General features: G+C 40.8%; 1 protein-coding gene across 1 annotated transcript in view; it reads left to right on the top strand.

Moving 5' to 3' along the window:
- Nucleotides 1–15,257, top strand: part of LOC140455556 (muscarinic acetylcholine receptor M2-like) — a 35,724-nt gene that overhangs the window by 12,985 nt on the left and 7,482 nt on the right. The window contains 3 exon segments of the mRNA XM_072550483.1: nucleotides 326–456; nucleotides 721–823; nucleotides 13,763–13,941. Of these exon segments, the coding sequence (XP_072406584.1) occupies nucleotides 326–456; nucleotides 721–823; nucleotides 13,763–13,941 (413 nt within the window).

Raw genomic sequence — 15,257 nt, 5'->3', positions numbered from 1 at the left:
TGGAAAGCAACATACCATTCGCAAGTCTCGTTTCCTACCACTGAACTGCCTATCTTCTCCCTTATAATTGGATCCCCATATGAGTATAGCACTTCCAATCGTTTTCCCAACCTTCTGTCCAGGTGAGCCGGTCAACCTGGCTACTGCTGCCTTCCCAGGGTGAGCCATCTCCCTTAACAGTATCCAAAACAGTATACCTGTTTTGGAGGAAGATTATAGCAGGGGATACCTGCACTGCCTTCCTGATCTTTCTCTGCCTTTTGTAACCCATTTCCTTTCTCCCTCACCAGTCTTAATCTCAACGTGTTATCTACGACCTCTACAGCATCGCGGATTCTCTAAAACGAGTCTATCTGCAGATTCAGAGCTGTCTTGCTGTCGAACAAGAACTGCAGCTGGCCCCACTTTCTGCACGTGAAGGAGTCAGGGGCATCAAATGGTCCCTGAGCTTCCAAAGTGAGTAAGAGGAACATAACATAGGAAGGAGATCTGCGCAATTATGAAATCAAACAATAGATATGTAAAAAAAGATTTTTTTTACCAATAACACGAGAAATAAGAAATAGATTATCCACACTTTATCAACACGCATAAAGTCTTTTTATTTGCTAGATAGGTCGGGTGGGAGACGCTGCACGTGTAATGTCTCGGGTTCGGCTGCTGCCCAAATATATTAGTTCACTCAATATCTCAGAGCGCAATTCTACCGCTCCCACTTAGCTGTGCTGCCCAAACGAAAAGTACTTTACCTTCCTGACAGCGGCCTGGTCCTAGATCTTACATCTCCCCCTGCTGCTGAAAATGGAGGCCATTGTCTCTCAAGGTAAGTCCCTTTCAATGGAATGTTACCTTCCGGGCAGCCTCCTGGTCCACGCAGTCACCATTTCCCGCCACTGCTAAAAATTGAGGCGATGTTTAGTGTGCATTTTTTTTTAAAGCTGGGACGTCCTTGTATTCAAAACTCTAACGCGGTTCTTCTGAGATCTTAACCCTTATTCTCAAGACTGCATGCCCTCCAACCACCCTTTTGTTTTCATTTGTTGCGCATTTTAAAAACCCTAAAACAAATGTACCCCGAAAGAAGCCTTGAATATTTTAGGACGCCACTTGAGCAATTGTTCACTGTTATGTGTTTCTCTTTTTATCCATTTCCCTGGGGAGTGATGAGATTCTACTCAATTGATTGAACACAACATTTTTGTATCGTGAAGCAAAGTTGATCCGGATGTTGATCAGCATTCTGTATTGTTGTCACATGTTAAAGCATTTTTGTTTTCAATTCTCTATACTATGATAGTGAATTTAAAATGTTCTTAAAATCTGTCAGCGTCCACTGTCTTATTTTCTGCTCTGTTTTAAGTAAACTGTTTCGTCGGCCCATTGATGAAAACAACGATTTTGAAAGTACATGTGAAAACACTGTACAATTTCCCTTCCATTTATTGACAGAGGCTCCGTTTAACTGGAAACAGAACACTACTTTGTTTTCCTTCTTTCAAACTATGCAGCTGCACGCTTTTGATATGACAGACGTAGTCAAAATGAATACTTGACAATGTTTCAGTTACTGTTACATGCTTCACTTGAAGTTTCGATCAATTTATCCAAACATATTTGAATACATTAAAGAGTTAAAATGGCATGATTTGACTTCTATCTGCTTTGTTATACTTTGCTATCTTATGTTAAGAACATCGACACAGTCTTTTATGTTATATTTCTGTTTTCTTTTTCGTACCATTGATCCCATCACATTCTTACAGTTTCAATTTTCCAGTGATATCATAGTACATAGCTTCCGATCCCTATAAATACTGATTATTTGCAGATTGACTAAAGAAAGAAATTGGTGTTGCTGTCAGTGGCATTGAATGACATAGAAATTGGTGAGGTTCCATCGGAACATTTCGTCGTATCTGAGCTTTGAGACATTGAAATTATGACTTAACACATGTTGAGATGAACGAGCTGAAGGATGGTGGGGGTAGATTAGCATCCATGAACTTCGAGCATTGAACGTTCGAAGCATTTATCAGTTGGCTGTTGGGCTGTGGTGTGAGAGAATCGAAGCAGATTCGTTTCATCCAATTTTCATTACATCCACGAGCATGAATCGCAAAATTGCACTTTCGATTGCACAAAAAAGCAAACTCGGTTCCAACCCACAAAATTCCCAGGAATAAATCTCACATAATTTAGGTGAGCATTTTGGATGCCACTAAAATCTGAAAGACACCTTCTCACCAATTGCAAGTTAAATCATGCGTAGATAATGGACCCTATGTGACAATAGAGAATAGACAATGTCATAAATCATATTCACTCATAGAAAACGTCGTTTTTCCTACTTCAAATTAAATTCAAATAAGCTTGTTCATGATTTATCATTTCAAAACTGTTTTTTTTTCTTTTCTTTGACATCATCTGATGAGATTGTACGTGCTCTCGCTGAACCTCAAGAGCAAAACCAGTCCATTCCAGCCCTCAGAGTTTGAACCAACATTCAGAATGGATCCTAGGTGATTCATGTTAGCATTATTGAATTGCACAGCACCGTAGTGACATTAGAATATCAGCTGCTGATTCTTGAATGGACTGAATTATAAATATTCACAGCTTTGTTATTGCTGGTCAGTCTGAGACTGAAGCTGCAAACTGAGTTTTGAAATGTTTCTCAATGAAGGTTCTGCTTTGTTATTAAGTTATCAGTTGAGTGAGCAAAGAGGCGTATTCCGTTCTCCCAATTTTTCTATATTATCATTCCAGACGAAGCACGTTTACATATTAACACTTACGAAGTGCCTTATTTCTCCTCGACTAAATATTGCAATTTCCACACTCCCAATCACCAAGCGTTCCTTCATGGTGAACAGCTAACATTGCAATATAACTTCATCATGGCGTTCCATTCATGGCAAATAGCCAACACTGTCATGCGCATCTTACTTAACTTATTACAAGTGGCCACACAGTACTTGAAAACCTACTCCTCATCTCTGTTATTTCCAAAATCCGGTATCATTTTTCTAAAGTTTCTTTTGTTAAAGACACATGAAATGTAAGATCAGCTTTGTTTTCTACTCCGTTCTCTGAAACCAAAGCCATATCCCAATAATACAGATAGTATAGATTTACATGTGCATTTTTAAATTTGGTATAATCTGTTCTTGCTCATAATGCTGCCTCATGCATATTGAGGAATCTAATTACAGACTGAGTGACCATTCGCAATATACTTCCACTGTTTGCAAGTGTGGCCCCAACTTTAGAAATACTAGGTTGGTTAATTCCCAATGTTGCTCTCAATCTGGCCTTCCTGGCCTTGGCTTGTCCTCGTCTGCCAATCAAGCGAAATGAAAGTTGAAAGAAGAGTAGCAGAGTTTCTGAGTTTGCTACAGTCTGGTCAACTGAATGAATTGCATTCCATTACTTTAGATAAAACCTCTGCATAAATTCTGTCGCCTATATGTTTTTATTTGGTTCATTAATCTTTCTTCTTCCTTCATCCAATGTGTTAATTACTACAGGGATCGATTGTTCTCATCAATGTTTGCATTTTTTGTTGCTTTTCTGAAGTCAACAAGAGATTTGGCATTTGTAATATAAAAAAATTGCCATTTCATCAAACCTGCTTTAGCACCCTTTATAATTAATGTATTTTGTTCTTCAGGGCACCCTTTTGTCTCTTCCACTGCCTTAAAATGATTACATTCTAATCTTTATTCAGTTCTGATTAACGTCATCCTCCTGCAATATTTATTATGTTTCTCTCCACAGAACAAAACGGACCTGCAGACTAATTGCAGCTTGCTCTGCTTTTCACCCTCCTAGACCATTTACCAAAGAATGCATTCTCTAAAGTATCTTAACATTACGCCTCCCTCATGCCTTTCCAGTTAGACAAAGGGCATGGAGACAGCAGGGAAGGAAAATGTTCTTTGCAGGATTTTCACCATTTATGCACAGACAGTAATGCAGTTGAGGTGTGTTACAGGTGTACAGCAGGTGACACCTGGTGGAGGGCAATTAGTATTGTAGTTTTGGAAAACAAGAACCTGTCTCTGTCAGAGATATTTTCTGCTTGTAATAGAAACGTGGCGTGAGATGGGGCTAATAACCGTAACAAAATAGAGTATGCTTAACAGATCACTGAAGTTAGACAAGTCATGCTATGGGACCATCAAGAGTGAATTGATGTTGGTTGCATGGCGTGTTTATACTGGAAATATCAAGGAATTTGCTTTGTGAAGGGTGCACCTGTGTCCAAATGTATGCACTGATCCCAAAACGTGTTGAATCTGAAATGAATTAACTGAACGTATTTGCTCACTGACTGCAATTAATGACTGCCTCCCTGGAATCAATTTGTACTGCTTATTTTTGTCGAAGAAACACTTTTCAATCGGTTATTTAGTTTATATATTTAGTGTCAGCAGATGCATCACTTATTCTCATCAGTGGCTCTACTGAAATGACCAATGGATGATATACAATTTCATCATCAACTTAGGAAACATGTAATATCCTCTCCTCGCTGTCTTTGGTGTTCCTGGTAAATCTACACATCCAGTTATAAAGTTTTATAAACTTTCATTGTTTTAAGCCAGCAAAGCCATTTATTGAATGAACTTTATTCATTCCACCCATCAAGTTATATTAATGTACTTTTATTTTTAATGCTATTGGATTCATTTAGAATGCTGTAGCCCATTTACTTTTCCAATTGCACCCAATTGATATTTTCTCCTTCAGATTCAAAGATTTCAAATTTCCAGCGCACGAATTCTAATTCTGTCTCACATGCATCATGATACAGATGCATATCAACACGTGGAGATACATAGACCTTAGATAATTAGTGATTGATTTCACAGTCATGACTTGGAATGCAGCTCCGGTCATCCATCTCACTTTATGTTATCCCTAACTTCACATCATTGTTTCTTTTCGAGATGGCTTCATTTTATAACAAGCACGAATCACCTCCTAATCGTAATTTCATGTAATCAATAGACTTGCAGTGGACCCCTTTCAAATTGTTGATATGAAATAATTGAACCTAATGGGGTCTGTGGCACGTGAGAGAGTGTCTCACTCAGTCCCACAAACAACTTGCTGTGAAGTCCCCAACTCCACTAATGTTTTCTTGGTCTCTTCACTACTTTTTGACAGGTATAGCTCTTTTTACCCGAAAATTAGGAAAATTTCTGAATCCACTGACTATGACATCATCTTCGACAAACTGCTACCATTCAAGTTTGTGCATCTGCCTTTCCCGCTTGTTTAGGAACATAGGAACATATGAAAACAAGTAGACCATTCAGCCCGACAATTCTGACCTGCCAATAATTAGCCATTTCTGATTGAATGTATCAAGATATTTTTCACTCTAGGCATATAACCCTTTGCAGCATTGCAAAGCAAAACACCATCACACTTTATTCAGTTTGTTCAACACGTATTTAAACTGACGCACTTCCTCAGTGCTCGAGGCAGCAGTTCTCTAAGGTTTCCAATCTCTGAGCAAAAACAAAATTCTCCAGACTTTGGTCATGAAAGACATCGTTATTGTTATGTTATGACACGTAGTTCCCGACTCCTAAGCCAGTGGAACAACCTTGTTTGCATTTTTGATCTCTTTATATGTTTTGCAGTTTTCAATGCCATGACGACACATTCGTCAAAACTCCTATGTCTACAGAACAATTTTGTTGAATCTCTCTGCAGAGGCATGTCCTGATATCCAGACAACATGTCTGGTGAATCTTCATCACATTCCTTCAATGTTAAATATATATTTGAGTAAAGTCGCCAAAACTGCACAGAGTAATCCAGCTGCAGGCTAAACAAGCTCCCGAATAATGAGAGCAACACTTCAGCACATCTGTACTCAGATCCCCTTGTGAGAAAGGCCAACATTCCGTTCACCATTCTAATATGTCAAGACACTTGAATGCATGCCTTCAGAGATTTATTGACAAGCACACAAAGGTTCCTTTGTTAATTTAGAAATGTCTACTTCTCACCATTTATGGAGTACTCTGGACATATGTTCTTCTTGTGAAATTGCATAATCCCAAATATATATGCATGTCAATTGCCGACTTTTTCCGAATCATTATTCCTGTCCACATTTTCTGGAGTGTGTTTTATATGTTCCTCCTTGGATACATCACTGAGTTCCTTAGTGACGTCTGCAATTTAGAAAATTATATTTGGTTTGCACGGCCAAAGAATTGATATATGTTGTGAACAAACATATGTACTGATCCGACTGTGCTTCCAGTAATCACAGTCTGGAAATGTGCAAATGATCCATTTATACTGAGTACTTTTTTTCTCCTGTCTGATAGCCAAAGCTTAATCAATGTCAATACATGTTTCCTAGACCATGACGTTTAACAATTAATTACTGCCATGGATTATGAATCAGCAGAAAACAGAAAGCAGAGAGGGTTTTTGGACATTGGACCATAAACTCGCATTGGAATGACTATAATGGGTTGCTATTCCATTCCACGGGATTGCTGATCAGGAGATGTTGCCGCTCATACTGAAAAGCCATCAGGTGTGTGAATGGACTTACTCACTTATTATCAATTGGTTTGATCACAGTACCACTTTAACATCCAGCACGAAAACATTTTGATGCTGGACTCGAGACTGGATTCTAAGGCAGAGAGAAAGGAACCCTGTCACAATAAGACTTCCATTTTTTTCTTTATCTCAAATATTCATTTTCATTAAGTGATGGTGTTCGTTGGGGAGTTGTCACTGACACCAACAGATTGTATTGTCACACGTGTATTCCAAAATTAATCTCAGTTTAGCAACGAACCACCTGCAAGAGATAATGTAAATGCAGCCTCAGAAAAATGGGGAGTATCGGTGAAATGATTTGCTTCACTTGTGATAAAGTTTGTGCAAGCGATGTGGAATGAGAGAGACTGATCCAAGTATCACGAAGGGAATTCACCCCATCCGTCATTGTGGATGGAATCTATTGTGACCAAGTTTTGCATCTCTAAAATTTGAAGGCATTCTGGTTGCACTTTACAGAAGTTGTCTTTATTTATATCAATTTTCAGGAAGAATTCTAGACTTGTGATTGCCGTTGACGTCTGAAGTGTTGTTTGACAATTTTCTTGAAGTTGAGCTCCCTTACACACTCATCTCCTTGCAAAGAATTTGTTTGTAGACGTGGAACTACCAAAACTACTGAGATATCCACAGTTTAGGTGCCAAAACCGTTCTTGGCATATTTGCTTCAGTCGGTTAGATTAGACTAGATTCTATTGTCATATACCAAGTACAGGAACACGGTGAAAAGAGTAAACAGTCTACAATCTCCTCGCCATCTTAGAGAAACAATGCAACAAGTACACATCCAAGGAAAAGGAACAAAACGAAATGGAATACCACAAGCTGTCTAGGCGACTTCTGGCTCTCCCTCCAATGGTAGAAATTGGTCGGACCATGGAATCTCCACCACCGATAAGAGTCCCGGTTTAGTTGTTACAAATGACTCCCCTCCAATATTGGAGTTGCCACTCTCTACCAATATTTTTCCACCGCCGCCACCATGAATCCTGCATTGGGCCGAGCAATGCTGCCACAGCCTCAGCCACCACATTGGCGCTTCCTGCACCAGACCAAACAAAGTTACCCCCACTGGAACTAAAGTCACCACTCCCTAGCGTCATCTCCCTACAACCGCTTTGTGCCCTACACTGCCACCATTACTCATCCAACCCCCAACCCCCAATGTCTCCTCATTTGAGCTCCCCAAATGAAAGCAAACGGCATCAAGATTAAAAAAGACTAAAGATAAAAAAAGAAAAAGAAGTAAAAACAGAGTTAAAAAGCAGAGAGAGAAAGGAGCACGTGAGCCTCGGGCTCAGTCGCTTTAACGCCGCTACCCTGACATTGTCATTTTGATTATTCAGGCTTCACGATCAATAAGCAATTGGCTGAATGTATTCAACCACTAAAGGTTGCGTACATCAGATTTTTTCAGTTGTTTGTTTTTTTCTCTTCCTATCAGTTCTGACAACGGATCAAACGTGGACACTGGCTTTTTCTGAGTTTGTCAGTCGGAGGCAGTTTCGCTCTCAACGTAGACTAGGTGGCAGAAATTATTGATTGCTTCCAGTGTTGTTTTTCTTTTTCAGGCAAATTATGTGAGTAGAAACGCCATATTGTCCCAAAGCAGAGTTTTCTTCAACTTCAGTGTGTGGAAGAGAAGATTACACACGTCAATCCATGACATCTTGAGGTTTGGTAACTTGTCTTCAGGCTATGCAATTAGTGCAGCATCATCAGCGTGCAGAATATCGCTGACATAAATATGAAAAACTTCTGTTGGCTCTGAAATAAGTTCGTGGAGGAGTTTCCCACCTAATTATCTGTAAATGCACACACCAACTATTTTGATAGTCCTGTGTACTGGTGTAGATCTGAAAATATATCAAAATGGGAACATATGGATATATTGTACTTTTCACAATTAATGAATAGTGACGTTGTTCTTTTTACAAGTGTGAACTATTTTTTCTCATTTATTTCTCTTCCTCACAATTAACATAGTGACTGCTCTGATTCTATCTCGGGGGAATTGTGGTCTCACCAAATGTGTTATCCATTACTTGCTGTCTATGGCTGCTGCGGATACCTTGCTTCTTATTATTGAACTGGTGGACAGATACTTTCCTATTCACTTTCAGAAAATTTTTGTCCCTGAGTACTTCACCGAAATAATTAAAATCCATGACATCATGCTGCATTCAGCCACAGACTGTTGTGTCTGGTTCACTGTCGTGTTCACTTTTGATCAGTTTGTAGCCATTTGTTGCCAAAAGTTTAAACGTAAATATTCCACTGAGAAAATTGCGGCTTTTACCCTGGGATCGGTGGTTTTACTGAACTCTATAAAGAACATCACGTGGTATGTTATGTTAACGGATGATTACCTGCTCGGGTGCAGAGCTTGGTTTTGCTGTGTATCAACAAATGTCGCGGAAACACAGGATAGGTTGACAACCATGCGTCTTCACTGTACTCTTACTCTGGTGTTTCCGTTTGTCGTCATTCTACTGCTTCATGCTCTCATCATTAGACATACATTATTATCCAGAACAGTCTGTCAGAGACCACAGGGAAGCAGCAATAGCGAGTGTCCTTCCCATCCGATAATGGAGAGACACACAAATCCATCACTTTACTTTTTGTTCTATCTGGAAATTTCATTCTCTTATGGTCGACCCATGTGGTGGATTCTGCAAGTGTTGGAATGCTGTTCTTCGAGTCTGAGTCTATATTGGTGCCTTATTTATGGCAAGAATTAGGAGTCATGCTCCAGCTCCTAAGTTGCTGCACACGTACTTAGATTTATGCCATGACTCTCATTAAGTTCAGAAAGAAGTTGAAAAATGTGTTCAATAATCCGTTTACTTAAATTGGTTAATTAATTAAACGATGTGAGCGAGATACTTCCCACCATTAACAGTAATTCTCACTGAATTCATAATCTGAGAACTCTCGATTTTTTTTTTGTGAGTGGCAACAATACAGGTGTCAGAGTGCAATAATTGGAAATAAGGAGGATTTTAAAATATTATAGGGGAATACTTAGAAACTCTAGGAATTGTAAGCTACAATTCAAGAGGAATAAATGTGTTATAAAACTAACTTTTGTTTGAAGGACTAGAACTAACAATAATGCAGCTGCAAATCATGTTAAGCTACAGGAAAAAAACGATTGTGCATTACCATTATACCAATCCAACAAGTGGCCGCAAGTTGACAAACAAAAACAAATGAAACAGCAGTTTTGTTTCTAAGTTGATAATCTTTAACAGTCAGAAGGTTATGATAAACATAAATAGAAAACCTTTTCGAGTATGATTTCAAAAAATGTCTGCAGGCCTGATCGCCAAGTGATCGCTATCAATGTGGTGGAAGCAGTGAAAAGCGTTAGGAGAGGATTAGCAATCCAAAACATGCTAGCGGGCATATTTTAAATTAGAGTAGATACAGTGCTTAAATTTTTGGCAGTGTAAATTACACTTCGGCCCCTTCAAAACCAGCAATGAATTCCAAAACAGCAATCAGAGATTGATAGGAAAACTGATTTCACTGCAAAAGTGGTTGAAGTGAGTATTAGTGTTGTGATTGTAAAGATGAAATAAACATTAAAGGGAGAATGATTAGAAGGGAAGGTCGCTTGAATGTTGAATGAGCGTAACGATGGGTGGATTAATACTGACTGGCCTAGCTAGTGATGCCCACAATCCATAAATCAAATTAGATTTTTTGCATAATGATCTATAATTAGATAAAATGATTCCAGTAGCTATACTACTGATAATCAAGTGCATACACTTTCAAAACAAAACGCACAATAACAAAGGGAAACAATTTCACACAAACAGTGCTCAGGATTTGAAACCCAGAACTTGATATGTTGATTGACTCAAATGCAACTGTCGCCTTCAAACAGGAATATAATAAATAACTGAAGGAAGAACAATTGCCAGAATACTGTAAAACTGTGAGAAAAAGTGAAGGTCGTTCAGCAGATCTTTAAAATATCCAGGATAGAACGGTTGAACCAAAAATCATGCTGCTGTGCTGGATCTTTTTCTTTAATCATTCTGAAGCAAAAAAAAATTCCTTGTTAAACTCATTGTTAATCCGAAATTAGATTAGGAAACAAAATGACAGTTAACCTCCCTAGCATTGAAAGGGATATTGGTGATAACAAATTGGCTAACAGAAATAACTACAAAAACAGTAGTAAGTGGAGTATGTTAGGTCTGACCCACGGGTAAACAGTGATATCCAAATACATGTGGATGCTATGAATTGCGCCTTTTTAATATGTTAATGGCATGCAGTCAGTTGACAGTTTCAACATTCATGACAACAAGCAAAATTAGCCTTCAGGGCAGAGGGGCAGTAACAGTAACTGATAATCAAGGTTAAAAATCACACAACACCAGGTTATAGTCCAACAGGTTTAATTGGAAGCACTAGCTTTCGGAGCGTTGCTCCTTCATCAGGAGCTTGTGGAGTACACAATTGTACGTCACAGAATTTATAGCAAATGTTTACAGTGTGATGAAACTGAGATTATACATTGAAAAATACCGTGATCATTGTTAAGCCTCTCATCTGTTAGAATGACCATGATAGTTTCACTTCTTTCATATGTAAATCACAAAACTTGTTTTTTAAATGTTACATTCTCAGGTTAACTGTAACAATTGGTGTCAGCCCAGATAAGATGTTAAGGTGTTGAAAGTGTTCGACTCCCTGTGTTCCCTGTCTGTGCGATAATGTTTAGACTGATTCTAATCTAAAAAGTGAGTTAACAGAATCTTAAATGGATTCATGCAGTTTTTGAGCAAAGTACAATATAACTCTGCAAGTACAAATTCACCCCACAAACATATGTTTAACGCATATGTTAACGTGTGTGTGTACGCGTGCCTGGGCTGAGGGGTTGTGAGAGTCTGTGAGAGAGTGTATACATGTGTGTGCGTGAGTGTAAAGTGGTCTAAGTCTGTGAGAGGGTGCATGTGTGAGTGCGGGAGTGTGAGAGAGAGAGAGTGTGTGTGTGTGTGTGCGTGTGTATAGTGCATTGGTGGGACATGAACTCAGGATCCCGGTTGAGGCCCTTCCTCTGGGTACTGAAATTAGCTATCAGCCTCTGATCGACCACTTTTCGCTGTTGCCTGTCCCAAAGTCCATGTTGGAGGAAGATCACCTGAACGTCCGAAGTCGAATGGCCTGAATGGCTGAAGTGTTCTCCAACTGGGAGGACACACTCCTGTCTGTTGATTGTTGTGCAGTGCCCATTCATTTGCTGCCGTAGCCTCTGCTCAGTTTCACCAATATGCCATGGCTCAGGGCATCCTTTCCTGCAGAGTATGAGATAGACAACATTGGCTGAATTGCATGATTACCTGCCACGCACATGGTGGGACGTGTTGCCATGTGTAATGTTGGTATCCATGTCCACACTCTGACACGTCTTGCAGTGCCTACTGCGACAGAGTTGTATGGAGTTGGCGAAACAGACAAGGCAACAACACTACACCATTTACATGCACACCAAGAACAGAAAAACTGGAGAAACTTGGCATTCTCGCCAATTATAACGAAGCCCACCCTGGCACCACAGTGGGTAGCATTATCACCGCGGGGAAGTCAGTTATCAACTTATTGAACCATACTTTTCGACTGGAAGAAATTGAAACCCTGAGCAGGGGTCTCAATTTCTGCCCCACCACCAAAATTAACCACTTGGTTCTTGCAGCAGACACAGAGGAATTCAACAGATGAATGAGGCTCCAAGAATTCTTTCAGGCTGCCAGCAGTGATCGCAACGAGGCCACTGACGAACCAGAACAATCATTATAGGGATCTATAGAGGGGCTACCAAAGAAGGAGTCAACTTGAACCCCACCGGAGGGCAGCTGCCCTGTGTTTGACATGTATGCACAAGCCATCAGGAAATATACAATTGCCAGGTTCATCAGCCATACCGTCAAGGTAGAACAAAACATCACAGTTCACAATGCAACGCCATCCATGCTCTCAAAACCAATCACAACATTGTCATCAAACCAGCAGATAAAGGAGGATCCATCATCATTCCGAATAGAACAGATTACTGCAAGGAAGTGTACAGACAACTGAACAATCAGGAACACTACAGACAACTACCAGCTGATCCGACCTGTGAACTAAATACATTGATCAGAACTTTGGATCCAGTCCTTCATAGTTCCCTACGTGCTCTCATCCAACGGACTTCTACTGTAGTTGACTTCTACTACCTTCCAAGGATACACTAAGCCAATGCACCAGGACGTCCCATCGTATCAGGCAATCGGACCCTGTGTGAGAATCTCTCCAGCTATATTGAAGGCATCTTGAAACCCTTGTACAGGGGATCCCCAGCTTCTGTCACGACACTATGACTTTCATACAGAAACTCAGCACCCATAGACCAGTCGAACCGGGAACATTCCTCATCACAATGGACGTTTCAGCACTGTACACTAGCATCCCCCACAATAATGGCATCGTGACAACAGCCACAGTACTCAACACAGACAACTGCCAATCTCAGAACACCATCCTACAAATCATCCGCTTTATCCTCGCTAAATTTGACAACCAGTTCTTCATCCATACACATGGAACAGCCATGGGGACCGAATTTGCACCCCAATATGCCAATATCGTCATGCACAGATTCGAACAAGACTTCTTCTCTTCGCAGGACCTCCAACCAACATTATACACCAGGTACATTGACGGCATCTTCATCCTCTGGGCCCATGGCGAGAAATCACAGATAAAACTACACAGTGATATCAACAAGTTTCATCCCACTGTCAAACTCACCATGGACTGCTCTCTACTATCTGTCTCACTCTTGGACACACGTATCTCCATCAAGGTTTGATACCTCAGCATTACACTCTACCGCAAACCCACAGACAACCTCACAATGCGGCTCTTCTCCAGCTTCCACAAAAATTTATTAAAACAGCCATCCCCTATGGACAAGCCCCACGTTAACACAGTATCTGTTCACATGAGGAGGAATGTGACAGACACCTGAATGCACTCAGGAATGTCCTCATAAGAACGGGGTATGATGTTCCACTCACTGACTGCCAGTTCCAATGTGCCACAGCAAGGAACCGTAATGACCTCCTCAGGATTTGACATTTGCTGCAACCGACAGGATACCCTTTGTTGTCCAGTACTTCCCAGAAGCTGAAAACCTAAGCTATGATCTTCGCCTCCTGCAAAACATTATCAATGAGGATGAGCACCTCGCCAAGACCTACCGCACATCTCCACTGCTTGCCTTTAAACAATCACCAAGCCTCAAACAGATCATTGTTCCTAGCAAAATGCCCGGTATTCAGGACAGCTCCATACAATCCTGTAACAGTAGGCGCTGCAAGACGTGTCAGAGTGTTGACATAGATACCACCATTACGAATGGGGACACCTCCCACCTGGCAGGTACTCATGCGACTCAGCCAATGTGTCTATCTCATACACTGCAGGCAACGATGTTCTGAAGCATGGTGTATTTGTGAAACCGAGAAGAGGCAATGGAAACGGATGAATGAGCACTGCACAACAATCAACAGACAGAAGTGTTCCCTTCCAGTTGGAGAACACTTCAGCGGTCCAGGACATTCGACCTCGGACTTTCGGGTGATCTTTTTCCAAGTTAGACTTTGGGACAGGCAGCAGTGAATAGTGGCCGAGCAGAGGCTGATAGCTAAGTTCTGTACCCATAGGGAGGGCCTCAACAGGGACCTTGAGTTCATGTCACACTGCAGGTGACCACCATTGCCCTATATATACACACACAGGCACTCCGATACACACACACACACACACACACACGAACACAGAGGCACACACACACACACACACACACATACACACACACAGACACGCACACACAGACTCCTGTAGACACACACACTGCCACGCTCACACATGCACTCTCTCACAGACTTTGACTACTTTACACTCACACACACACATATACACTACACTCTGATAAGTTCTTACAACCTCCCCACGCCAGACACGCACACATACTCCTATAGACGCACATACACCCACACTCACACATGCATCCTCTCACAGACTTAGAGACTTTACACTCACACACACATATACACTCTCTCTCACAGGCACTCACAACCACCCACCGCAAACACACACGCACACACACACAAACCCACATGCACACATACATATATACAGAGTTTTGAGAAGATTTGTAGCTCAGGTTGAGGTTTTGGACGAAGGTTTGCTCGCTGAGCTGAAAGGTTTATTTCCAGACGTTTCATTATCTTACTAGGTAACATCTTCAGTGGACCTGATGCGAAGCAATACTGAAAATCCCTGTTTTCCATTTACATGTTTGGGTTTCTTTGTGTTAGTGATGTCATTTCCTGGGGTGATGTTATTTCCTGTGGTGAAATCACTTCCTGTTCCTTTTTTCAGGAGGTGGTAGATGGGGTCTAACTCGATGTGTTTGTTGATAGAGCTCCTGTTGGATTGCTATGCTTCTCGGAATTCTCGTGCATGTCTTTGTTTGGCTTGTCCTAGGATGAATGTATTGCCCGAGTCGAAGTGGTGTCCTTCCTCATCCGGACGTGAGGATGCTAGTGCGAGAGGGTCATGTCTTTTTGTTGCAAGTTGGTGTT

Source organism: Chiloscyllium punctatum, chromosome 30, assembly GCF_047496795.1.
Source record: "Chiloscyllium punctatum isolate Juve2018m chromosome 30, sChiPun1.3, whole genome shotgun sequence".
Classification (NCBI taxonomy): domain Eukaryota; kingdom Metazoa; phylum Chordata; class Chondrichthyes; order Orectolobiformes; family Hemiscylliidae; genus Chiloscyllium; species Chiloscyllium punctatum.
This window is presented reverse-complemented; position numbering and strand designations above follow the sequence as displayed.